The sequence below is a fragment of the Carassius auratus genome, chromosome 45 (assembly GCF_003368295.1).
Source record: "Carassius auratus strain Wakin chromosome 45, ASM336829v1, whole genome shotgun sequence".
Classification (NCBI taxonomy): Eukaryota; Metazoa; Chordata; class Actinopteri; order Cypriniformes; family Cyprinidae; genus Carassius; species Carassius auratus.
In genome coordinates, this window is record NC_039287.1 from 17,618,759 (window position 1) to 17,645,978 (window position 27,220).

At 37.9% G+C, this 27,220-nt stretch overlaps 1 protein-coding gene across 2 annotated transcripts in view; it reads left to right on the forward strand.

The window, feature by feature from the left end:
* Window positions 1–23,698, forward strand: part of LOC113063452 (L3MBTL histone methyl-lysine binding protein 3) — a 42,101-nt gene extending 18,403 nt beyond the window's left edge. For both annotated transcript variants that reach the window (XM_026233857.1, XM_026233858.1), the window contains exons 15-22: window positions 784–898; window positions 2,314–2,416; window positions 3,982–4,125; window positions 5,726–5,809; window positions 6,784–6,875; window positions 19,328–19,482; window positions 19,601–19,663; window positions 22,473–23,698. In XM_026233857.1, the coding sequence (XP_026089642.1) occupies window positions 784–898; window positions 2,314–2,416; window positions 3,982–4,125; window positions 5,726–5,809; window positions 6,784–6,875; window positions 19,328–19,482; window positions 19,601–19,663; window positions 22,473–22,616 (900 nt within the window). In that variant the 3' untranslated portion in view covers window positions 22,617–23,698. The remainder of the gene's footprint in view (window positions 1–783; window positions 899–2,313; window positions 2,417–3,981; window positions 4,126–5,725; window positions 5,810–6,783; window positions 6,876–19,327; window positions 19,483–19,600; window positions 19,664–22,472) is intronic.
* Window positions 23,699–27,220: the final 3,522 nt, after the last annotated feature.

Below are 27,220 nucleotides of genomic sequence, written 5' to 3' on the forward strand. Positions count from 1 at the left end.
ACGAAACCAGTAGTTCAATTCCAGACTGCAGCAAAGTCAGATTGTGCAGAAGAATCATCTGTTTCTTGTGGTCTTGTCCTGGTGGTTGTCTGAGACAAGGTCTTTACAGGAGATCTGTATCTGGGGCTCTAGTTGTCCTGGTCTCCGCTGTCTTTCAGGGCAGTAGAGGTCCTTTCTAGGTGCTGATCCACCATCTGGTCTGAATACGTACTGGATCCGGGTGACTGCAGTGACCCTCTGATCTGGATACAGACTGGATCTGGTGGCCACGGTGACCTCGGAACAAGAGAGAAACAGACAAATATTAGCGTAGATGCCATTCTTCTAATGATGTAGCAAGTACATCGGGTGTTATGGGAAGTGTTTCCGGTTCCGGTTTACCTAATTAATGCAGCCTAAAAATCCTTTAAAGGATTTGGTAATAGACGCATATTAGTGTAAGTATTAGTGTAAGCATATTAGTGTAAACTTGTAGGAAATTCCTACAAATACAGATACAGTAAGATAAGCCACTTAAATGACTGTGTTCATGCCTTTTCATCAATAATGTTACACTGTGGGACTGTGTTTAGTAAATCCTGCCAGTAGGTTTATTATAACTCCAAAAGAGGGTTTGAGCTGGTGCAAATCTGGAGATTTGCTAAATTCAGTGAGGTTTATGTTTAAAACAAGAATGAATATAGATATATTTGCATAGTCCGTAAGTATATAATGTATAAGTAAACAGTACGCAGGGACGCAGTTTCATAGTTTTTTGCATTCATTTGCATTGCTCTCTTTTAGATCCATTTTGATGGCTGGACAGATGAATATGATTACTGGATCGACGCAGACAGCCCAGATATTCATCCTGCCGGGTGGTGCGCCAAAACCGGACACCCCCTGCAGCCGCCCATCAGTGAGTACAGACAGAGATCACACTAGCAGTTTCCTTCCCACAGCAGCCGTCAGCTGATAGACCCGCTCCTGATGGAACAGCTGATACAGATGTGAAGCAGCAATGCTTGAGGCCTTCCAAGACTTTGGCCAGATCTAATGTGTAAAGCAGGCAATGCACAAAGAAATAATATTTTAATACTGCAAATCTCAATGAAATATTTGTTTATACTTTAAATGGACGATTTGTTTTATATACCTTTTTAATATTGTGCAATATGCTAACAATTTTGAATTAGTTTAATATGTTCCAAATATTCTTCTATACAACCAAACAATAAACTGACAAAGATTAGATTCTCTAGGCATGTATAATGCAGAGTAAATATGTTTTACACCGATGTTTTTACACTGTTTTTTTTGTTTGTTTTGAGAGAGAGAGAGAGAGAGAGAGAAAGAGAGAGAGAAAGCACGCACTGCATTTTTAATGATTCAGACCAAACGTTATGTTATCAGAATACTAGATGTTGAGTTAATGGCCACTCTAACAGCGTTTCGTTTCGTATCATCTGTAAATAGACTACCACAGACCCTCTAAATCAGCCATTTTTTCGTCATTTAATAGAAAATCGTAGTCGGTAGAGAGAGAAGGAATGATGTGGGTATAAAAGAGGGATGGAGTGTCTAACAGTCCTCTCTCTTCCTCTCATGTCAATATCTTCTATTAGTCTCAGAGGATGCTGTTGAACAATGAGCTCTTCTCCAGTCAGTCTTACTGATCATCTTCTTCTCCTTCTCGCTCTCTTCCTCTGTGTCCATGGAAACGGATCGGAGCAATGTTTAGAAATCAGCAGCTGGCATCAGGGTGTGTGTGTGTGTGTGTGTGTGTGTGTGTGTGTGTGTGTGTGAGAGAGAGAGAGAGAGAGAGAAACAAAACGAGTGTGAGAAAAGAGAGAGAGACCAGGGAAAGAGAATATATCCATTTCAGTCTGTATATCTTTATATATGAATTGCATATTTGCATGAGTCTATATACACGCTCTATATAAATCTGTATGTACTCTATTAATAACTCTTCACTGACACAGTTGTAGAAATGACACCACAACTGAGGGACATCCATAATTATATAGAAATATAAAAATGTATGCAAATCACAAGTTTTTGTAAAGGTTTATATTTTATACTTTTTTTTTAATAATGGACTGATAGGTTAATTGAAGATTAGAAGTGTCAACCCTTTAAAGGGTATAAGATTACATCTAAAACAAGGGAAAGAACACATTTTAAATCTGTAATTGAATCTGAAGAAACAGCCTTCTTTAGTCTTGGTGAAGCTGGTGTTTCAGTGAAAACTCTGTGTGCAAGCTGAGATGCTGGTTTCCAGAGTTAGGATGACGTGTAATGTGTGATGTGTTTCTGTGTGTGTGCTCGAAGCTGCTCAGGACATGTGTGAGACGTCTGAGCAGAGCGGCTGTCCTACAGCAGGCTGTAAAGGAGTGGGTCACATTAAAGGAGCGCGCTACTCTGGACACCACAGGTCAGTGTGAATCTGTGTGGGAACAAAACAACTCATTAATCACACGTCAATCATCATTTCATATTCAATCTCCAAAAGAATGTAGAAACAACATAAAGATGATATATTTGAAATGGGTTTAATGGGATCTGTTTACCTACCTAGCTTAATTTTTATTCAAGCTACAAAAGTGAATCAGCGAGCAGAGCAGTGAGTGATTTCTCTTTTTCTTTTTTTGTTCTGTCATTTACATCAATGACAGACTGCAGCAGGTTTCACTTTAAAAGCAGCACTGTCTCTTTAAAACCTGACGCACATGAGCAGATCTGACACGCATTCAAATTTCTACCAGTTGTGTTGGTGCTTTGGAAACAAAAACACTAAAACAAGTGAGGCTAGAAAGCTCTGGTATATGTGTATTTATGACTCTAAGTGATTTGGAACCAAAAATCCAAGAGTGAACACAATCCAGCGGATTGTGCTGTAATGTAATGTATGTACTCTTTGGTAGAGCTGGGCAATATAGCTAAAAAAATATATCAAAATATAATGTTTCATATCATTTGATATCAGTAATTATAGAATTTATGTTTCGATAATTACCTTTTTTAAACGACAGTAGAAAAAATATTTAAATTTGAGCACTGTATTTTATATTTACCCAATTAATTAAAGAAGCAGTTCGCTGTGTCCATTTCTTTTAGTCTATGGTAAGCATACACACAGGTTTAAAGACTCGTTCTCGCCCCCTACAGTGCAATTCGGTTAGGTATACATCTGCGCTAAAATATAGACCCAGCTATCAACCCAACTTTGAGAATAGATTAACGTCAATATTTTTTTTATCGTCCGATAAGAGTCTCCCGTTAACGCCGATAACGGCCCACCACTAATATATATATATATACATTGTCTTACATTCTTTCTAAACATTCAGTCAAGCTTTTATTTTGCCAGAATTCTTATGAAATGCTGTAACCATTTAGAAGTTTATGCAATGTTAAGTAAGCATTAGTGCAAATGTTAAAGTCGCAACACATGCAAAAATATTTTCTATGTATATTGATATATAGACCATGTATAGAAATATTTTTTATTTGATGTAAACCAAGCTGATAAAAGCATCAGATCATCGCAGTGCTGCGCTTCACTCTGAGATGCAGTGCACCAGACTGTACAGTTGTTGTTTTTTATTGTCTTTTTATTCATTTTGATATTTATAAAATAAAAAAATATATATAAATCACACAAAAAAAATCTACAGTTATTTGATGAAATCACAGTCTTTGATTTGATAATCCCACTGAGCGATTATCACACAGCCGCATTTATTTTTATTTGACACTTGATATAATTAATAACTACATTTTCTTCAGGTCACACTGCCCTGAACAAAACAGAATAAACAATATCTAGTTCATGCATTATCGAAATGCACTGACTTTATGAATCTAAGACTTCTGCTCCGATTTAAGAAGTATGCATTGAGACTTTAAGACCTGTGACTTGATAAGATACAAAGCAGCTCCTGAGCTACAGTGATAGGTGCTATGTCTGTGAAACGACCGTGTTTCCTGGTGTTTCAGTGCTGTGGGTTGCCCGTATTCTGACATCAACCTGAACAAGGACTCGGTTCTGCCGGATCGCTTGAGCGGAGAGATGCCGGGAAGCGGCGTGGGTCGGCCACGCAGAGCAGAACCCAACACAGAGATCTCAGCTGAAGCTAATGAGTGAGTGTCCGTTTCTCTGATGGGGTCTGAACTGACTGTGTGTATTTAATGATTCTCACAGCACAACCATGACTGTGTGATGCTGAGACCCATCTAAAGTGACTCATACACAGTTGTTACGAAAGCTGCAAACATTCATCGATGTTCAAGAAGATAATGTAATGTAGACTTTCATCTGTTGTGTGTGTGTCTATTCAGCAAGAGGTTTATAAACTGGGAATACTATGCACATTGATGGTAGACTATGCAAATGTATGCATATGATTGGCCACATTAACACACCTATACCTGTCCAGTCTTCAGTCACTTGGTGGGGACTTGATTAAAGAGCAGAGTTTATCCAGTAACTACAAAGTTGATTTACAGTAGCAAAAACAGCCATTTGGTTCTATTCCACAGCAGATGTGAGTGGCATTTTGTGGTGCATTAAAACTAAATGACTTGCGTTATAATTAATGAAGCTGTCTACACTCATGAGCTGCACCTTCAGTTGACAATTTCAATAAATGTCTTATTCATTAGCTCGAAGTAGGCTCATGATGTTTCTGGCCTACTAATCTGAATGGTTCTTTTGCTAACCGTGTCAGAGATGGAAACCCGAGTCTGAGCTTGAGTGTCACTCAATCTGAACAGATTTTAAAACACTAGCCGTCATAGACTTTCTGACTTTGTAAATTGTTAAAGAGAAGAAGAGAATAAATTGGGCATCTTGCACTAAAGATCTGAAGACAACACACTAGCTAGTGTCATGTTGGCAGATTTTAGACTGATGGCGTATGGTTTGGTCCAGTTATATGAGAAGAGGTCTCTTTAGTGACATGAAAACAATCAATAACAGTTTGTTTTGCTCATTGACATGTTAATACAATAACAAACCGCTGCCAACCATACTGTACATCATTCATTCAAGGTCAAATTATGATGCAACAGTCTGCATTACCAACACATAAGAAAAAAGTTAGTGACCTTAATTAATCTAAAACAAATAAGCATGGATTATTTCAATGTTCTGCTCTGTGTCAACAGCTATTCCAATCAGTTATGTCACATCTCTCCATGTCTTTAGTGCCCAAAAGCAATTCAGGTGATCTACATTATTAATTCAGCACCTGTAGATTCATATTTCTGTTATATTTCCATTTCCCATATCTCATATCAAATACGCAAAAACATTCAGCTCAGTCCCTCAAACAAAACTCTTGAGTATATTTTTAAAGTATCTTTAAATGTTTCTAAACCTCTTAACCCTCTACATTTTACAGTATTTTAGTTTTTTAGTTTTTTTTTTTTTTAACTTTAAAAAATTATAAAAACTTTGGTGCAAGAAACTTGAATAGCAAATAGTGGGTAAAAATTTGACAGAAGTGTACAGTATGGTCACTTTTATAATTGTAATCTGGAATTTAAATTGGTATATTAATTTATTACTTTATTTTAAGGTGAGCTGAGTAAAGAGTACCGCTTGCTCTTGTAAATAAAGGAGCATATTATCATATCCCGTCAGGCCTTGAACAGCACTGGGAGGACTTTGTCACGTCTGGCCTCTGTCACACCTTCAGTGAAGTGTTCATTTCTCACCGTCTCGCCTCTGTTTCTCCAGCAAACCCATCACCTGTGCCCCATCACAGCCGGATAAACCCAGCACGCCGCTGAAGAAGCCCATCGCCACAGAGACCAAGCGAAGGTTAGGCTCAGACACTCTCTTGGTGACTGATTTCATTAGGCCGTTTTGATTTAAATGCTGTTTAATTACTGACGATTGTGTTATTTTACATATGCAACTTCTGACATACACACTCCCTTTTTCTGCTTCTTCTTCTTCTTCTACGCCTTGTTTGATCCAGAGATACAGTACTCTTTCAGAAGATGTGTAATAGGGACTCACTATGGATATTCTTCTCCATATTATATCCATAATGGTGAAAACGCAGAAATTAAAAAAAAATATGACAATGGCAGGGAAAGAGCTAAGTACATGAGTACAAAAACATGATTTTACAATTTAAATAATATAAGAACAAGTAATTATACATCATAGTAAGGAGAAAGAAATAGTTTTGCATTGCAGGTGAGAAGGTATTGACTGGACAGACACTGCTGACACAAACAGCGGTCCTTGACACGGTCTAACAGACGAGTAAAATGATCCTGCTCAGTTGTGCTGTTGACATAATGACCTGTTCGTCAGCAAGCTTTCATTTTCACCCAAACATGTTGCTGGAAACTGTTGCGATGATGGTCCGAGCCATCGCTCAGTGTGTCATGACAGAGATGCTTTACACAACTTCTCTGAACATACAGCTTTATTCATTCTGTTCAGCGTTTCACTTTACAGAAATGATTTGTATAATGAGCTTTATATTACACAAGAAATATATACCACCCCATACCTCTGCTAGAATAGGATGCTCCTTGTTAAATGAACTAAATTCAAAGCCATGGCTGTGTTTGAAATGGAATACTAGCTTGCTACCGTCGACACAGTCTGATGTCACATGACCTCTCCATGTTGCATGATTAATTCATTGAGTGGTGTACACCGTGTTCATCTCTGAAATAAAAACAGCTGTTCTCACGTGCAGTACTGGGGTGTTGTAGTACATTTGTCCTGTGCAAACTCTGATGATGTCACGATCACCTGATGATATTCTCTGTCAGGGTTGGTCGGCCCTGTAAAGTCCGGAAGGTGGAGGAGCTGCCTCAGGAAGAGGAAGTGGAGAGCGAGGTGTCGTCAGTCACTGAAACCAAAGGTAGATCTACACCACCCTCTCTGTGCTGAAGGTCCATTTGGTGGACAGTATTGAGCCTTGAAATGACCCAATCAGAATCAGATTTATTGCCAAGAATGTATGCACACACAAAAAATCCTTGCGATAGAAGGAGCTTCAGCAACTGCGGTAAACAACAAAAACACTCAGATAGTAAAAAAATTTAAAATAGAGACATTTAGAGAGTGAGAAAAGAGAGGGAAAAAAACAGAGTAAATAAATGAGCAGTGTCATTTAAAGTGGTTTTAATACATGTGGTGAAAGTTACTCTAATGACACGTGTAATAGAAGTATTGTAATGAAATGAAGAGAAAAAATAGGTTGTAAGTAAAATAGGTTGATGTTTAATTTTAAAATGTGGAAATACCACTTGCCCATGAGAAAAGAGAACGCCTTCAGAATCAGTGTCTGAAGCATGTGATTCACAGATGAGCTGACAATATTTCAGTTAATCACAGCTGCTCTATTTCTTTCCTTGATGACTCACTCCTTCTTTCCTTCTGCCTTCCTGTTTCTTGCTGGAATTGAGTCTCTTTCCAGAAAAACTGTTCTTCCCTTCCTCCTCTGTGGCTGGTTATCTAAAGGTTTAGTGGCAGTCACTAATGAGGAAGAGGATTGGTTTGTTGCTCATCTTTAAAAGCTTTTTAACTTGCTCCGGTCACTTGCGTCTGAGAATAGAAGATGTGTGAACCTCAGCTTCTGTACTCTGGTATATTGTGGGTGTCGCGAGTGGTAATCTACAAGGGCTCCAGCCATGGGTAATTGTTACTTAAGAAAAAAAAATAATGAGGATGTTGAAGATCTCATTGGGAAAAAAAGATGTTTATTGCAGCATAGCAGTGACAAAGTAGAAAGCAGACAAGTGGAATCACATTTTATCTAGCTATGTTTTTTTTTCATTTATTAATATATCAGGTGCTTTCATTTTCAATGACTTGCAAATAAAGAATACAATATAAGCATTTAATCCTGAGTAGGTAGTAATAGAGGAATGCTGCAATAGAAAGTTTTTTTTTTATATATATAAGAGAAGAAAGGGGAAGTGTGCGTTGAGATCATTTAAAAACCAAAAGCACTGCTGCATTTTGGATCATTTGCCGAGGTTTGGTTGAAGATTGTTGTATTAGTGAAGTCTAGAGATAACAAGAGCCTGGATGAGGAGTTGTGTAAAAAGACCTGATCTTCTTGATGTTAAATAATGCAAGTCAGCACGACGGGGCTGGAGGATCTACGGCTGTAGCTGTTGATGTGACTTTGACACGGTTCAAGACAACGTACCGTGAAGGATCTACCTGTGAAGCGGGACTCAGAGCAGTCTGGTGATGTTTGATTAATGGTGTGGTGAGCTGCTGACAGATCCGCAGAATGAGGGCAGATGGTTTGGAGGCTGCTCCTGCAAGCCTCGGGGATTGTGTGTAGGTTTAGAGTGGGTTTGAAGCAGTGGAGTTACCCGAGCCTGATGGAGTGTTTTGGGGGGAAATGCCAGCGAGGACAGATGTGTCGATGATGTGTGTGAGTGTCAAAAATATTTGAACTGAACTGGCCAGGAGCAGGAGATTGTGTACATGTGTGAGAATATTGATATGTGTGCACATGGGTGTATGCAGGAAAGTCCATATACAGTTAATCCAGCCCTATAAATGAGCCTTAGGGTGAATTTAAAAGTAGCTCAAAAAATATAAATAACTTCTTACTGATAATATTCAATGATATTATCAATTTAACTGCACTAAAATGATCAGATGGGAACTAAATTTGAACTGAATTGGGCTGGATAATGACTCTAACTTTGCAGCATCAACGCTGTTAGTGAACTGAATTGAATTAATATTGAACTAAAGTGGGCTGCACAATGACACTATTGTCTTCTGTAGAGCTACTTCGCAGCTAAATAGTAATAATAAATTAATATCTTCATTAATAAATTTTACATTAACACTAATTCTACCAATGTGAAGATGTTTTGAAAATCTGTATTATATGAAGCTCTATACAAATAAATGTGATCTGACTTTTGCACTGGCATCCCATAATGCACTCAGTGCTGTGAATGAAAAAGCATAGCACAGATACTGTTCCCTTAATAACAAAATTATACAAAACAAACACACTGAAGAGACAGTACCTGACATCTGCACTCCCACTGTAGCTTCATTTGTCTTTTTGAGTTTCACTTGTGAGTTTATGCAATTTTTCATTGGAATACATTGGAACACATTAGAGAGTGATTTAGAGAATTTTATCCAGGTCTTAAAAGACTGCAAGAGCAAACACGGTATTGCCACTTAGATATCTAGTTGTATCCAACAGCATGTTTTTATGAATTCCCTTGAGGATGTGCTTTTATGGCAGCTAATGACATGGATAGAGCCAATATCAGAGATGATTACAGTGTTTATATAACAGGCATCAGATGGTGCCCACTGGCGATGTGCTCCACTAATTGATGTCAGAAAGTGAGCAGTCATAGTCTCTTAACTCTTCAGTGAATATTCCGCATTGACTTCTCTGGCTGATCACACCGTCATTTAGAGAACCCCACTCAAACTAAAGTACAGGCATGTTTTCTTAAAGTCATTTAGGACTGAATATAAGGGTGCTGTCACACTTGGTCCAAACCTGAGTAAGATTGCTCCCCCTCCCCTTAGGGTTTTTATTAAATAACAAAACAAAAACTACTCTAACAGAGGAATACTCCGTAAAGGGAAGACAAGGCAGGAGAAGACATAAATAGAAACATCCACATGACCTCAGGAACATTAATCTGAACCCGACACTAAACTGAAACTAAACTATACAGGAGTGCTGAGATCAGAAAACCACATTGTGCACACGCAAACATGCATCTGGAGTCCTAGTGGACAGCCAAGGCAGAGCCGGAGGGTCAGGGACCCCAGTGTAGAGCAAAGGGTGAAGCTGGAGCAAGGCAGGACCTGGACCATGGAGGCTCCGAGGCTGAAACAGATTCTGTGACTGCCTCTATGAGCAAGACGGAAAGCAGGCTACAAAATAAATGGGAAAAACTCAGGCAAGACACAACACAGTTGGGAGCAAACAAGACCTTGGGAACAGTAATCCGAACCCCGGAATTAAACCAAAACTAAACTAGGCAGGAGTGCTGGGGTCCAAAAACTACCCTCCAGACACACAGCATATTACACGGACCGTAGAGCACACGGCCCAAGCACACTGGAGCCCTGGCAGATGGCTAAGGTGGTATCGTGGGAGGGAACAGGGAGAATCCGACTGGCTGGGAGTATTGCTGGATGGCTAGACCAGTAAGGCTGCAAGGGGTCTGGAACACCAGTAGAATGCTATAGTGGTACTGCTGGGACAGACCAGGATGGCTCCAGCATTTCAGGAACGCCTACTGATAGCCAGGGCAAAGCCAAAGGAAGCCAGAACATGGGAGAACCTGGACTCTAAGGCTAGAATGGATTCTGGGACTGCCTTGGTGGCCGAGACAGGCAGAGTTGGCTGCAAAATAAAACACAAACTACTCCATAAGGGGAAATACTCTGGCAAGACAAGACAAGACACAACACAACTGGGAGCTAACAAGACCTCGGGAACAGTAATCAGAACCTTAAAACTAAACCAAAACTAAACTAGACAGGAGTTGTAGAGTCCAAACACCACACTCCACACACACAACATATCACATGGACCTAGACCACACAGTCCAAGCACACTGGAGCCCTGGCCGATAGCTGAGGTGGTATCGTTGGAGGACGAGGAAGAATCCAGTGGGTTGGGAGCCCTGCCGGACAACCAGATCGGAGCCAGAGTGACTGACCAGGGAGGCTGCAATGGGTCTGAAACCCCAGTGGAGTGCTAGGGTGGTGTCGGCGGGACCGAACAGGATGGCTCTAGCAGATCAGGAGCATTCTGAAGAACCTGGCAGAACCTGAACTCCAGGGCTGGAACGGATTCTGGGACTGCCTTGGTTGCCGAGATGGGCACAGCGGGCTGCAAAATAAACAAAATCTACTCTGTAAGGAGAAATACTCTGTCAAGGCCCGGCAGGATATGGCAGGGCATGACACGATACAACTGGTTACCAACAGGAACTCGGGAATATTATTCAAAACCTGGGGACTAAACTGAAACTAAAAAATGCAGGAGTTCTGTGGTCCAAACACCATGCTCTGCTCACACAACATATCACATGGCCCAGAGTTCACACATCCCAAACACGCTGATGAATGGCTAAGTTGGTGTTGGTGGGAGGGACCAAGGAGGATCCAGTGGGTCAGGAAATCTACTGGATGCCCAGACAGACCAGGGATGCTCCAGTTGGTCGGGAACCCCAGCAGAGTGACAGGATGACCAGAATGGCGCCAGCAGATCAGAAATCTCAGCTAATAGCCAGGTCAGCGAAGGAGGAGTAAAGAACCTGAACTCCAGTGCTAAAATGGATTCTGGGACTGCCTCCGCAGCCAAGACAGAGAGAGTTTCCTGAAAAATGAAACAAAAACGACCCCATAGGGCACTACCCCCACGTAACTCTGCACATGGTCATGTCTCCATGCTCTGTCACCCCAGACTTTTTGCAGGCCAGTGTGCCTACTGGCACTCTGAATTTGAGAATGACATTGGCCATTTGCCACAGCTGTTAACATTAAGTCCCAACAATTTCAGAGCTGTCTCAGTTGTCATATAAAGAAAGGTGTTCTTTAAAGAAGGTAAAAATAAAAACATTCAAAGTTCCTGCAGACTAGAAACAGCATCCGGAGGGGATGTGTTTAGAGTCTCTTGTCCTGTCATGGCATTTTATAAAACCAGTAAGCTACTCAAGCTGAGTGATACTGTAGTTCATATTGTTAAAGGGTTCATATTGTGCTTAACTTCAGTACATGTATTAACTTCACTGTTATACTGCAAAACCACACCTTGGATAGTTTGTAGAACCTAACAATCGACTTCATATTTGATATATGTGCAAACTGACCTTGTATGTAGATCTAATTTTCCTTTATTGGCATTATATTGACATATATCCAGTATGTGTTCTTAAAATGTTCTGTTTCTTTTCGCACTTCAAAAAAAGGTTCTGTCAGAGTGATTAACTATAAAAGGCAGACAGTGGGGAAGGGTCTTATCTCAATGTCTGGCCTCCAGAGCGGAGCACAACAGCTCGTCAACACTGTGCATGCCACTCTAAGTGCACTATGAACCAGTTTTACCAATATGTGTTGAGAAAGTGATGCTGTCTGGGTGAATTTAAATGGCTTTTTGCACTCTTGAAGGGTGCTGCTGGAATGCTCTCTATTCATAGGGAACTTCTGAACAAAAGTGAAAAGAGCAACTTCAACCGGGTGAAAAGAAAAGAAAAGAGGTGATTTTGTCATTTATGGTCAAGGTAGTGAATTCAAAGGGGCATTTACTCTTGCTTGGGATTACAAACCCTCAAATTGCTTGTGTACACTTTATTTAACAAATATCAGTCACTTAAATGATAGATACTGCAGCCGATTAGATCTTCCGCTGTCTGTGATGTCAGCAATAATTATCAAACAGCAATAATACTGTGAAAAAGTTAGAGAAATATCTTAATGCTCTTTTCTGGAAAAAAAAAATTGTTTATGACTCACAATGTTTTTCTTTATTCTTTATTGCTGACTGTACTTGTTTGGAAGCTAAAGATGTATAGTTGGTTGAAAACTACATCACTGCATGGTTTTCTAATGGTTTCAAACATTACCTTTATCATTACAATAATTATAATAATATTGAAAGTAATTAATCATTTAAAATAAGTTGAAGCAATATTTTGTACATTTTGTATCAAACTTGATCCATTATTTTCATTGGTACTGGTGTTCTGAATACGGAGAATGGTATTGTGTCAGCACTACTAGCCATGATTCTTTGTGTCAGCAAATTGGTATGATTAAACATAATTAACTTTAAATTACATTCTTTTTGAGTCAATGGAGACTGCATCCATTAGTCCTGACGAGCATAACCTTACAAATTTACATTAAGAGTGTGTAGGAGTAAACCTACGTACATTTCTACATTACATTATTAAAGTAACACAGATACTTTTATTCAAAGTGACATACAATAGAGCTGTCAGAGTTGGTCTGCAACACACATAAGACACAAATAATTGTGTTTGCGTCTCTTAGTTTGTCTATGTCTGTGTGTTGTTGGTTTCTTTTATGGCAAGTCGTATTTCTTTTTTTAGTCTACAACTGGCAAATGCTTTTAAATCGTAGAATTTCCTCTGAAGTGTTACTAAATCAAATTCAGAAAGGACGATGGCACTTGCCTCCTCCCTGCCAAGGATCCTTGCCGGCTTGTTTGAACCAGTCACCATATAATCCTGTGAAAAAGCGCCTGAAAAGACGGGGATAAGCAGGGCAGTGTGACCATTAAAGGGGGGGGGGGTGTTGAAATGCTATTTCATGCATACTGAGTTTTTTACACTGTTAAAGAGTTGAATTCCCATGCTAAACATGGACAAAGTTTCAAAAATTAAGTTGTATGTTTGAAGGAGTATTTTTTGGTTGCCAGGGCAAGACAACCCTGCACAGATTACCAAAAGAGAAACAGCATTAAGGGACCAGTGGATGAAGTTTATTTTTACAGAGCATCAACGGAGTTGTGCAAGTGTTTTTGTGTTTGTTCCCTGCATCATCTTCGCTTGCTGCATAGAGCAACGCAGCTGTTTTAAGACTGTGCAGATAAAAATGGCATTGGTCAACGCGAGATCTGTGGTAAAGGCTTGAAGACTTGACTTCCCAAGCCCTGGATTTTCTATATATCATGGAAATGTGGCTTCCCAATGGAGATTCAACTAATTTCTCTGAGCTTTACATTTTTTTTTATTCCCCCCACTCTGGGAGAAGGGGTGGCAGTTTGGTCTCCATTTTTAAAGACCGTTTTCAATGTCAGGCCATACAAAGAACTACATATAACTGCTTTGATTTGCAGGTACTGGTGTTGGACTCCAACACTCTGTAAGTTATTGATGTATTCTACAGGCCTCCTAAGCCACACAAATACTTTTTAACAGATTTGTAAGACTTCTTAGGGGGTGTGATGAGTGGGGAGGGATTGGAAATGAGCATTGGATATTCAGCATTGTCTTCTCTTCCGTGTCTGTTGTGAGAGAGTTTAAATCAAAGCAGTTTGTGATATCCGGTTCACGAACGAATCATTCGATGTAACCAGACCTTCTTGAACCAGTTCACCAAATCGAACTGAATCATTTGAAACGTTTGGTGTCTCCAATAAGCTTTAATCCACAAATGACTTAAGCTGTTAACTTTTTTTTTAGGTCAATCTTGCGTTCGTTATCTGGCTCGGCTTATTGTTCATCTTCAGTTCTCTCTTCACAGCAGGTCAGTCAGTGTATCTGTTTGAGTACATTACTCCGGAATATTGGTTTGTTTGAACTCAGAGGGAGAGTCAGCCACATTAAAAAAAGTTAACAGCTGAAGTCATTTGTTGAAACATTGAAACAAGAATGGATTAGACCCGGTGGCTGCCTCCCTCTTGGATGTTAAAGCATGGATGTCTCGAATTTTTTTTAAGTCTGACTGAGAGGAAAACAGCGATTGTTGTGTTCACCCCTTCAGAAACACACTGTATAGCAAATCTAAATCTTGGTGCTCTGGCACCTTATGTAAAGCCATACATAAAAAATCTGGATGTGGTGTTGGACAGTTTCCTAAAGCTTGATAGACAAGTCAATCAAGTTGTGAAGTCAAGTGCTTCAAGAAGTCAAGTGCTTCGAGGCTTGTATAATAGTCTTCCTACAAAAGATCAGATCTGCCCCTACACTATCCATTTTAAAATCCAGGTTAAAAACCTTTTTATTCAATCTGGCTTATTATTCGTGATTTGCATTTGTTCTGCCTTGCAGTTTTATTTGTGACCTTGTGTTTTTAATTCTGTTTGTGGTTGGTTACTTTGTATGGCACACTGGTCAACGGTAGTTGTGTTTAGTTGTGCTTTATAAACAAATTGAAATTGAACATTGAAAATGCAAAAACACATGCAAAACATCACAAATATCTTGCAAAAGCAAATACTTCTTTCAAAACTATTTTAACTAAAAATTTTATTTTGCATAGTAAGTTTTTGCACAGTGCAACCGCAAAGAGCTTTCTTACATTTTAGAAAAGTCAAGTTGTGATACCGAACAGGACCACATGGAAATGGAAAAAAAAAGCCTAAACCAACCACCTTCTGACTTCATATATCTACTACAGTACACGGATCCATTCAGAACTACTCAACACAGCAAAATACACATGACAAATCAAAACATTATCTTGAATATGTGTGTAAACATAGAGAATGTACGGAAATGTTTGTGCCTGTGCATAAATACAATGTGCGATCAGTGTGTCAAGAGCACTCGGACATGCATTATTATAACAGTGCATAAAGTACGACTCCTGTATGCCACAGCAGTTGTCTTTACCTTGATTGCAGCCTTCATCCATCAGAACTTTACTAGTGAGAGTGGTTATCCAGTCAAGAAAAACGTAGTTTGTGTCTCATCTGGCCATACAAAGGTGGGATGTGTCGATAATCCGTTCAGTCTGTACTTCACACAGCACGACGTGTGAGGGCCTGTGCTCTTCAGAGGCAATCACAGAATATGACAGAGCTCATGTTTAAAAGCAAAACACACTGGAATTGATAATTCACTGAAAACGCCTTTATATTAGCACTGATTGTTTGAATGCATCTGCTTACTGTATCATTGGACCGAAAACTTGCCTGGAGTTTAGCAGCTTAAAATGATTTGATCGCTAGCAGAGAAGCAAAATTGGGTAGAAGAATAGAAATCATGCTTCAGTAATTTTGCTTTAATTGGGTAAATTATTTGAATGCATTAAGGATTTTAAAATTAATCACATGCATTACAGTGTTAATTTTTACACAAAATTTTAATTTAGTTTTAGTCTTAGTCTTTTGACTATAATTCTTTTTAGTTTTAGTCAAGTTTTAGTCATCTGATTTGTTTTAATTTTAGTCTTATTTTAGTCGACTAAAATTGCTTGGTATTTTAGTCGGCTAAAATAAGACTAAAATCAATAACAGATTTACTAGACCATTTTTTACAGCTGGTATAGGAAACAAACTTAACCAAAATATATAAAACACAAATTCAACTTTATTTCAACACAACTGTGTCTTTATTTCGATTCAAAAGCTTTTATGCAGAAACAAACACTGTCATGATAATGTAAACAATAACTAGCTGCCAATTGACCATCAATAAAAGAAAAATAACGTTAGGTCCAGGACCTTAAAGCTTACAGCTGAGCTGAACAATAAGTGCATACATTTAAAGTAAATTGGGTGGATAAAAAAAGTAACAAGATTTTATAAGGTATTCATTTGTCTAGCAATATTGTATGTTTTAAATACTACAATATTGCTAGATTAGTATGTATAATGATAGGATGTGAACATTCACGTTTCACATGACTAATATAGAAATATTTGTGATATTGTCAACAAGTAGAACATTATAAAATATACTAAACATTGGTATTAATCAAATGTATGTATCATAATATTACGTATTAGTATTGTGCTCGCATCTAACTTGAAGAAGGGGCTATTTTACATTACTTTTCAGTTCGTAATATTTAATGCTACAACATCTACGCACTGCAGTCTTCCAATTTTGCTTAGCTCAATAAACAAAAGAACATCGTTGTGAAATTACATTTGAGAAAATGTCCAGGTGGCTCGTCTGTAAATGTCTTTTCAAATTGGTTGTGTTCTTGCCACGAATGAGCGCTCTGCGTGCTTTACACTTTGTTTTGTTTTGTTCGTCGTCAAACGTGAAGTGAGCTGTGGACATTTTGTCGCTCTTTTAGACATCACCTCTTCGAATGCCGTCTTCCCGGGAGCTCATTTAAAAACTGAAAACCTTCGCTTCACGTCTCAATAAGTCAGGCTCAGATTGGTTCTCTTCTATCATGCAGTCTGTTCCGTTTTGCCGGTTCTTTTGCTCATTCTTCGCATCTCTCCCGTCTGCTGATTTGATTTTCGTCACAGTCTATTTTCGTCTCGTCCTTTATTCGTTGACGATAATGTCAATCAATTTAGTCATAGTTTTAGTCTCCATCAGTGCCTTCTATTTTAGTTTTCGTTTCGTTTTCGTCTGCAAAAATATATTCGTGACGAAAATAATGACGAAAATATTTAGTCAACGAAATTAACACTGATGCATTAACGTGTTAACGTTCACAGCCCAAACGTGTGTGTATGTATGTATGTATGTGTATATATATTAGAGGTGGGCATAGATAATTTTTTTTAATCTAGATTAATCTCACTGTGATCTTGAAATGAATCTAGATTAATCTAGATTAAAATGGCTCATTCGAATTCTGCCGAAGGCATTCAGAATATGTGTGTTACCCAAATAAAATTGACAAACAGTAAGTCTTTGAGAAGGGGTTTATCAAGCTAGGTGGGGCATTAGAAAAGGGGCTCATCTCCTGTTTCCAAAATGTATCACAAAGTGCTTGGAAAAGCTGTAAACTAATTCCACATTGCACAAGGTGCAAACAACATTACTCCTGTTTCACACCAATGTTTAAGTTTTTTTCAAGTTTGTAGGTGTCAAGGTACAGAAACCAAATAATTAAATGTAAAATAGCGCTGGATAGTCTTCAATGTAAGAATTAAATATACAATCAAACCTACATTTATAACCTACAAATTATACCTGGTTTCTGAATAATTTTTGGTTTGACTGTTAAAACTACAAAGTAATTCATTCAAGAGCAGTGAGTGATTTTCTTTCATTTTCTTGGATTAACATTACAGCAGCCAGTCGCTAAATTAGGCGCGGTCACTTTAAGAGAAGATGAACGCAACCAATATAATACACATCACATTTTTTCCTCAACTGTTTACTTTCACTTAAGAAATAACTGACAGTTTTTTCGAGCATAATTTCCAAGGTGGATATTTTGACATTTTGTATGTATTTGTCGGCACAAGAGCAAAAATAAGCAGATTCGATGTTCAAGTGTTTTGAGACATCTTTCTCTTCGCAGAAGAGAGCTCTGTTCAGTGTCACGGCCTGTGACTCTCTCTCTCTCTCTCTCTCTCTCTCTCTCTCTCTCTCTCTCTCTCTCTCTCTCGTGTGATTAACGGCAATATTTTTTTTATCCCCCGATAAGAGTCTGGCGTTAACGCAGCACATTAACGGCGATAACAGCCCACCACGTATATATATATATATATATATATATATATATATATATATATATATATATATATATATATACACACACACACACACACTGTAAACAGAAATGCAAGGAGGTAAAAATAATTTATTTCTTTAAATCCTGATTTTTTTATTTCAAAATAAACAAATAATGGTATAAGTGTTTTAATGGCATTTACATGCCTGTTTCCCAAATTAAACAAAAGAGCTGTTGGTTGTGAGTGATGTGAGTAATGTAGAGAACTGCTTAGTTTTACAATAGCAAACTGAGTTCAAAGCACAAAATTATACTTGTATTTTTGCAGATTCGGTCTAAAGATAAGGTATATGAGTGAATGGTTTCACTGAGTGGGCCTCAAGAACCATTTTTTGTGTCTAAGCAACTTAAAAACAATTGTTTTTATTTTTAACTCTGGAGTCTCATTTCTGTCTAATCTGGAGATTAGTAATAATGATAGCATTTTTTTCCTACAATAGCAGAATAGTGCAAAAACGGTGCAGTATGCTAAGGAATTAAGTTCATTTGTTGGGGGAAACAACCTTTATTAATGTTATTTGGAAATTTTTCTTTTTTTCTTTTATCCATCTTGTAAGCCAAAGTGCAAATACTCACGTAGTGTCTGAAATCAAGCCCAGTATTCATTGTTGTTTTTTTTTTCATTTCTGTGGGCTCCAGATGTAATGTGCATGCCAGTTTTCGGTGTTACTTTATACTGCATATTTACCTATATTTGTTTTAGCCTATACCCCACACAGGCTGTGTGACACAGCTGTCTGATACTGAACTATTTACTCAAATCAGTTGATGACTGTATATCCCTGTGTTATCTATATTCCAACCAGAGTTTTAATATCTTACCAGTATCTCAGTGGTTCCTCCTCATAAAGACATATTTGTGTCTTAATATAAATTGTACATTTACCTGTTCCTATTGTCTGTTTCTTATTCTAAAATGTACTTTTAGCATATACAACAGTTGTTTTTAGTTGTAGTGTTGTAATTCTTTTAGACACAATAATGGTTCATATCTGGCTTATGGATATTAGCCATAAATATTGGCGTATCCCTAATTTTTGTAATCATTTAATTTCACTATATGTTCGAAAGCATTGTCTGCAGTAACCCGTGTCCTCCTCTAGGGTGATGCCTTGATTAGGGCGTAACGATGCTCATTTTACTATGGGATTGACCCCTTCTCTCTGTTTCTCTCAGAGCTGACTCTACAGCAGGCTTTGCACCAGTCTGTGTTCATGCCGTGTTCCAGCCCATCTCCCAGCATGCCTCACTGCTGGGATCAGCACAGCAAGCTGCTTCCAACAGTGGCAGGCATCACGGCCAGTAAAGTGGCAGTGTGGAGCGTGGATGAGGTACACAGTGAATCTGCATATTAAATTCAAGACAGTTTTTATTAGATCAGTTGATCAGTTTTGGATTCAGTTAAGTTCAGCTGTTGTCCCTCCTCTAATCCTCATTGTTATTCTGCAGGTGATCGAGTTTATCCAAGGACTTCCAGGCTGCAAGGAGCAAGTGCGCACCTTCAGAGAGGAGGTAAAGTATTCCTTTTAATCATGAGTGAAATCAGAACGACTGAATCCTCTGGGAAATATTTAACTAGTCCTCTATCATGAGGTTTGGCAGCCGGAGTAACTGAAGCATTTTAGGAACAGAATATAATTCATAAGGAAGAGAGCATGGGGCATGTTGGGACATGTGAGAAGAACTCAATGAAACCATTTATAGGCATGTCAAGTCATCCCACGATACAGCATTATGCATGTTTACTACTAACAAGAAAGTAAAAGAGGCCGGAGGGATGCTGCTTTAAATAATTCTGCTCTCGGAGCTGCTGTCTGTCTGCTCTTCTGCTCTTATCTTCCATCTCTCTCTCCTCATGTTTACTTTGTCTTGTCCTGTGTTTTTTAATTTTATGTGCAAATGGGAACTGGGTTAATGAGTGCTGTCATACGATGGGGTGTAAAAGTCTAACAGTTAGCATGTTTTACTCAAACTTCACCATGGCGTTAGAGCTGCTACACTGTTGTCGCTTGCAAAATCAAAATGTCGGCACCATGGGTATAAACTTACAGATTAGGGGGTGGTAATATTATAATAAGATCCCTTTGCAGCATCACTGGGGAGCACACGCTTTCTCAAACGCTTGCAGAAAAAAGGCTTACCTAAGCAAAGTGACTGGGTTAATCTTTTTCACATTTCCTTGGTTGGTAGATGCACCAGGGACCTGATTATAGCTCTTAAAACCTGGAAAAGTCAGATTTCCATGATGTCACCTTTAAATTATACAAGATACTAATATCAAATGTAAGGCCATAAAAAGTCTTAAATGGTACAAGAAAGTCTTAATTATAATTAATTAAGAGGTTTTATATTGGGGGATAGATTAAACTTCAAACGGCAATGATTTCATCAAAAAAACTGCCGCTCCAAAAGCTCCTCCTGCTGGCAGAGAATGAATGTGCATTTTCAATCAGCCCTTCTGTTTTTGTTCTGACCAAAGTGAAAATGTACCCATATTTTTACGCTCAGAATGGTACATTTTAACAAGTGCATCGACAAAAGGCTAATGCTAATACACTTTAAAACTCTAAACTATTAACACATTAAGAAATGGGTAGTTCATCATTTTACAAGACTTTTTTCTTGTGTGAAAACCTGTAACTGAACTGTAAACCACGCTTTTTAGACATTACCCTACCCCACTTATATGTTATTTATTTTATTTGTTTAGGTCTTAAATTTGAGTTTTGAGAATTTTGAGTTGATTACCTGCAGCCAATCCATTTCTCTCACACACACACACACACACACACACACACACAGCTGATTGTGATAATGTTTTCAATGCATACAACCTTTTAAAAATATATATATATAAAATTAACATAACATAGTTTGAGTTTAAAATTGAATTAAAAAAAAATTAAAATCTTAGTATTTGTTATGTGCCCTTTTTTAATCAGCAAAAAAGCAGCAGCACTCAAAACAGCATAGACCTTTGATTTGCAGAATCTTTCGTTTTCTCTTAATTTTATGGTATAACCATTATTTGTTTTCAGACTGTAAAGTTTCTAAAATGTTGTTTATCTCCAGGCCTCATAATTGCGCTCTTACACTTTTGAACCCCATGAACATTTATCTGAAAAGATCTTATAAGATGACAGCAGCTTTGGATTTACTGAGATTGCACTTGTCTCACATAATCACCCATTCCATTCAGTCACTGTGCTGTGATCTCGTTAGATTTATTGCAGTGGTCTATCTAGTAATATGTTTGTTCCTCTCAACTGAACCTTTAAGTTGAAACAACTGCTTAAATCTTCATTTGAAACACTGCGTCTGTGTTGAAAGTGACCAACATAACATTGTGATGCAGCAGCTGGATGTTGTCTACACTGGATGTGTCAAAGTCAGAATATGTACACTTAAAACTATCCTGCCTTATAACACGGTGATGTGGAATACTTGATTCTGATTGGTCAGTCGCAACATTCCAAGGTCTGTTATCCCTCGATAACAACCAGTAAAAACCGATAACACACCTCACCTGGGTAACTGATGCTATACTCTTGATAGTTTTTGGTAGAAGCTTTATGTTTGGTTAGCTAATGAAATATTAAAACTTCATTCTGGTATCTGACTCGCTCTCTCGTTTCATACAAACATAGCTGCTGCCATTTTGCAATGATTGTTTTGTACACTGTAATGGATAACTTAATAAATTGTCTAATTATTTACTAATGTAGCAAGTAGATGTTTAATAAGCGGGATAAAGTACAGTACGTCCAGCTGGTTGTTATCGCAGAATAACCCCCTTCAGTGTGATTCAAGTGCTGATCACCCTGTCGGGGGATACCCCTCATATATTATTATATCATCCCTTGCTGAAGTCATAGTTAATTTTTAGTTGAAATCCAGGGGTGTAAAAATGGTGCAACGAGACACTTCCGGAGGAAACAGATCTGCTTATTATAATGAGAGGATGTGGATTTTCATTGTAAGAAACAGATGCAATGTGTCACTAATTATAGGCTAATACAAGGGTTCCACTGTTTGCATAGTTTCAACGTCATTGGCACCTGGAGTACATTACCACATCATCTCACACACTTCACTTTCACACAGTACAGTACATCCCATGCAGTGCAGATATGTCTGTTTGCTAACAGAAATTTGATGTTTTTTCTATTGCATGAATTTCAGGAAGCATTTTTTTAGGACATTTAGTTGTAGAGCAAAACACCTTGAAATTACACTGAATCAAAGAATTCCACAAGCAATGCATCTTCTGCACTGACAGCTGTGTATGATTATCAGCTAATTTATTGTTGTTTGGTTTCAGCAAATTGATGGCGAGGCCTTCCTGTTGTTGACTCAGGTGGACCTGGTGAAGATCCTCAGCATTAAACTAGGGCCGGCTCTAAAAATATATAACTCTATTCTAATGTTTAAAACAACAGAGAACTCTGCCTGCAACGAACTCTGACCAGACGGCCAAGAGAGTTCAGAACTGCTTCAGTCAAAGGGCTCGTCATGGAGATTCATACAGTACACACCACACTATTATATCATCAACACAATCTAGTTTAGTTCCCAAATCTAATGATCTTTCATTGTAATGTTGTCTGTTAGAATGTATATTTACTGAGGGGTTAGCGGAGAACTAGCTAAATTCAGGTGCTAATTGAATTCAGCTACATGCACTGAAGAGCCGCACAATGTCTACTTATGACTCATTGTTTCTTTTAAAACTCATATTGATATTACTCCTTTACTTCATAGCTGTAGATAATTTTAGTGTTTGGAAAGAGTTCAGGATGGAGGACTTGTAGAAGGGGGTTGAATATCAGAGCATTAGATGAACACATGGATCCTCTTTGATTATTCTTGTTTCCAGTGTGCTGTGATGTCATATTAATGCATCATGCCACATTTCTTCATTACGGTTAGGGTCATTGAATGTCCTTATTTTCTTTCTTTCTTTGTTTTGATACAATGGATGTAGGAATGGAGAATTGAGGGTAAAGCTACACTCAAGGCACAATAATAATAGTGAGAGCCATATTTGGTTATTTTGTACTAGAATGTAATAATACTCAGAATGCCTTCATGTGCACAGTGTACGAAGAAAAAAAAGTGCAATACGTATTGAAACATATTAATTTTATTTCAATTGGTGATGTATGCAGCATTAAAATACATGAAATTTCACATCTATTTATTGAAGTTTAATACTTTGATTATATAAATAAAAATGTGCTTATATGTCATTGTGGATATGTATGTTAACAAAGCGAAACAGTTTGTGTTGCTGTTTTTACTCGCTTTTTAAAATGAGTAAACATGGTGCTCAGCTGTATAATTTCCCATATTCAGAACTCATTTATCATGTAAGTTTTCTTTTCATGCCATGAAAGTGTATAATGAACAGGTAGATTGGGGCTTTCACATTTAAATATAAAATGTGTAAATAAGCAGTGGTTTAGTGTCAAAGTGCAGCACTGTTGAATGGACTACTAAAAGTCAATGTTATTCATTTGAAAATAAACTTGGGTCTTTTCAACACGATGGTCTTTTTAATGATTGCATGATTAGTATTGTAATGTGCCATTTATTTTACTGGTGGTTTATTTATTTGATAACATTTGCATATGATACTGCATTATACCTTTTTTAAATTATTTCTTAAAATGACACCTGTTACAAATTAGTAGATAATGATTTAAACATTGGCTGTGTTCAGAATAGCATTCTTCTCATATTTACAGTGCAGTTTGTACTTATACTGTTTGTACTGTACTACATTTGCAGTGTGCACCATTTAACACGGTATCCCACAATGCAATGCACCTGATTTAGTATTTCCAGTGTGATAAACAAACATGAAGGTCATATCAGCAGTAGTGTTCTCCTGAACCCATGATTTAATTGGACTGCATAGACTATACAAAACTGGCTAAAAACAGGTACTGGTAGAATAGATATCATAGGTAAAATATTGAGAAGAAATACCAATACTGCCACAAATGTTTACTATATATATGAGAACATGTGACCCACTGATCTGATTATAGACCAGATTGGATTGTTTGGTTTTGTCAACACTAAACCTACCCTAAAATAGCTGCATACTAAAGAAAGGAAGATCTAATTTTTTGATGCAAAGTTGCATAATGGCATTGTGTAACATTGCAAGAACCTACTGCTTGCACCATACTCTTATTATACTTATGTAGCCTACACAATATCATTATTTTACACTGTATTTTACACCTTTTATTGTTAATATTTGGCATGTTTGAGTGCTGCTGCGTGTTCCTGTGTGTAATAAGCAAAGTAATGCATTGTGGACCCAGCCAGAGGCGCATTTTCTACAAACGCACTCTTTAAATAACAAAAATATTGCGCCATTGACGTTAGACTTTAGACCAGGTTTGAGTAGGTCTATGGCGCAGTTTATTTTCTGTTCCTCAAAACAGTAATGTGCCTGAACACACCTCTTTTTTTATACAAGCACAGCCATGGGCGCACAAATGCATTTGCTATTTAAACAACGTGGTTTATGACGGGAAAATGAGAACTACATATTGGGTTGAAACTAGCAAAAACAGTTGTGCTGCGCCTTGCGCTGCATTGTGCCGGGTGTATGATTGGGCCCTAAGTATGGATGCCGGCTCAGACGAAGACTTTGTTGCCATGGCTTTTTTGCTTCGTTCAATAAAGTCTAATTGAAGTCATTTACTACATTGAGAAAACCATTGTTTGCTCCACGGGGGAATTTTCCACTGGGTACAGTACCTGGTACCTGGTTCTTTTTTTTGTACCACCTCGGTTGAGGTTCCAACTTGGAACTTCCACCTGGAACTTCCAAGTGAACTGTACCATTACCAAAACCTGACGCGTAAACTCTGCTCAAAAAGGATTGGCCAAAGAGAATCGTCACTACCTGCGTCACTGAACACAAAACACAACAGAACCGCTAGATTTAAATCAGCACAGCCAGCGAAGGATCAAACCGAGTGTTTTGAACAAATGCACTTTTTTTTTAACTAACACAAAGTGGTTGTTTCGTTGTCTGTTGAGGAAGTACAGATGTTCCTCTCATGGATAGCAGAGGAGCGGATCCAGCGAGAGCTTGATGGAGTGACATGGAATGAAAATGTTTTTCAGGAGTTGCGGCAGTAGAGGCGGCACAATTATAACGAATGTGAATAATCCTGCCTACTCTTAAGTGATTCTAAACTGCAGTGGAAACGCAAACTAAGCTGTGCCGTGCTGAACTGTACCGAGCCGAGTCGAAAGTCATTTTATTAAAGTAATGCTTTTTTGCTTGATTTGTTTTTCTAAAAGCTTGACATTTATTTTAATTCCTCATTACTTTTGACATTGTAAAGGGATTGGCACTTATAATTCCATAAGTGAGCCAGAGTTGCCATGCCATAATTTTCCTGCTACTCCAGTAATGAGTCACATGGCATTTAGAGCTCAGGAACCCATGAAGAAAAGATGAAAGATTCCAAATATCAATCTTCCATTGGGTTCCATTCCATTCCTGTGCTACTGCAGCAATTGCCTTTGAGATGGATGTGAATCCTAACAGACAGCTTTCTCTCAGTGGCATAACCAGGGGCTTTTTGTTAAGCCAAAAATCTAAGCATCAATTCAGATTGTAATAGACAGCTCAAAACAACATAATGTCCTTTAGTTTGAATATATTTGCTCCATTTAGGGGTTTATTGACAATCAGCATTGTACTATTAAGTGACATAAGAATTTAAGCTATGTGGCCCATTTATGAGCTGGACACTGCACAATCCCAAACACAACATTATTTAAAAATACTGATTTCATTTAAACTAGCTAGGGCTAATTCATCATTCTTATGATTACAATCATGACCGAAAGCAAGTAGACAGCACATAGTAGCTGCAGAAAAAGACTGTACGAGTTCAAATCATGTTTCCTCTGTCTGAACTTGTTTTCCTTCTTCAGCGTCACGGCAACATGCATCAGCGTCACCATGGAAACCTCACATTCTAAATCTTAGTGTTCTGAAACTGCTGGTGACATTCTGTGTGCTCAAGCATATTCAGATATTAACTGCAGGTCTTTTTTATTGCTGTATAATTTGTTATTTTCTACATAGTAAACTTTAGACAAGTTTTGTTACTGACCAAGTTACTGGCTTTATGCGATGGCAACTGTATTTTGTCATTTAAATATTTAAATATACCATTTTGTCAACACTATTAGTTTTTTTTTTCAATTTTCAAAACTTGCCTCTTTTTAGAAAAAAAAAAAACGAATCCAAGAATTACACGCACAAAATGCCTCACATCTCTTGCAAAATAAAGTACTGTATTCAAAATATCACAAACACATCTCAAAAGCAAACATTTGTCTTGCGTTGCAAACACCTTTGCCATAATATTTCATTTACACACAGTTATTCAAAACCTAGTTCTTCTAGGTTTCTTCTAAGTTCTTCTTTCATGTGCTCCTATGTACATTTCTTTTCAAGATTGAAAGTAATTGGCAGTGGGATGCTGAAAATTCATGGTAAACACAAAAGCATGTTTGAAACCAAACTTTTTACTGTAAGCATTTGTGGTTGGGAATACAGTTACACAGTACAAAAGAAAAGAAATAGATCAACCATGTGTATTTATAGGCCCATTCTAATGCCATGATTGCTTGGTTTTTACAGTAAATCGATGAGTGTTTGAACATGTGAGGAGTTTGTGTTAGGCACTGATGAATTTGTGTGACATTTTGACTGGTTGTATTTGAAAAAGGAAATCTCAATACTTCCTAATAGATTTTTGTGTGTTATAGAGAATTGTGTGTTGTTGTATTTTATGAAATTTAAAACTGAGTCAAAGGCTGCAAATTAGTGTATGGGTTTGCAGATTTGTTGTGTGTTTCTTGTGTTACAAGTAAAGATTTTGTAAGTATTTGAAAAAAACTGTAAGTGCAAAGTAAAGGTTAAACCTAACTGTAACCCATGACACAAAGCAAAGGGAACAATGGAAGGCTACACAATGACTTAACAAGTTTCAGCAAATGTTGCCAATAATAAGAGGCTAATAC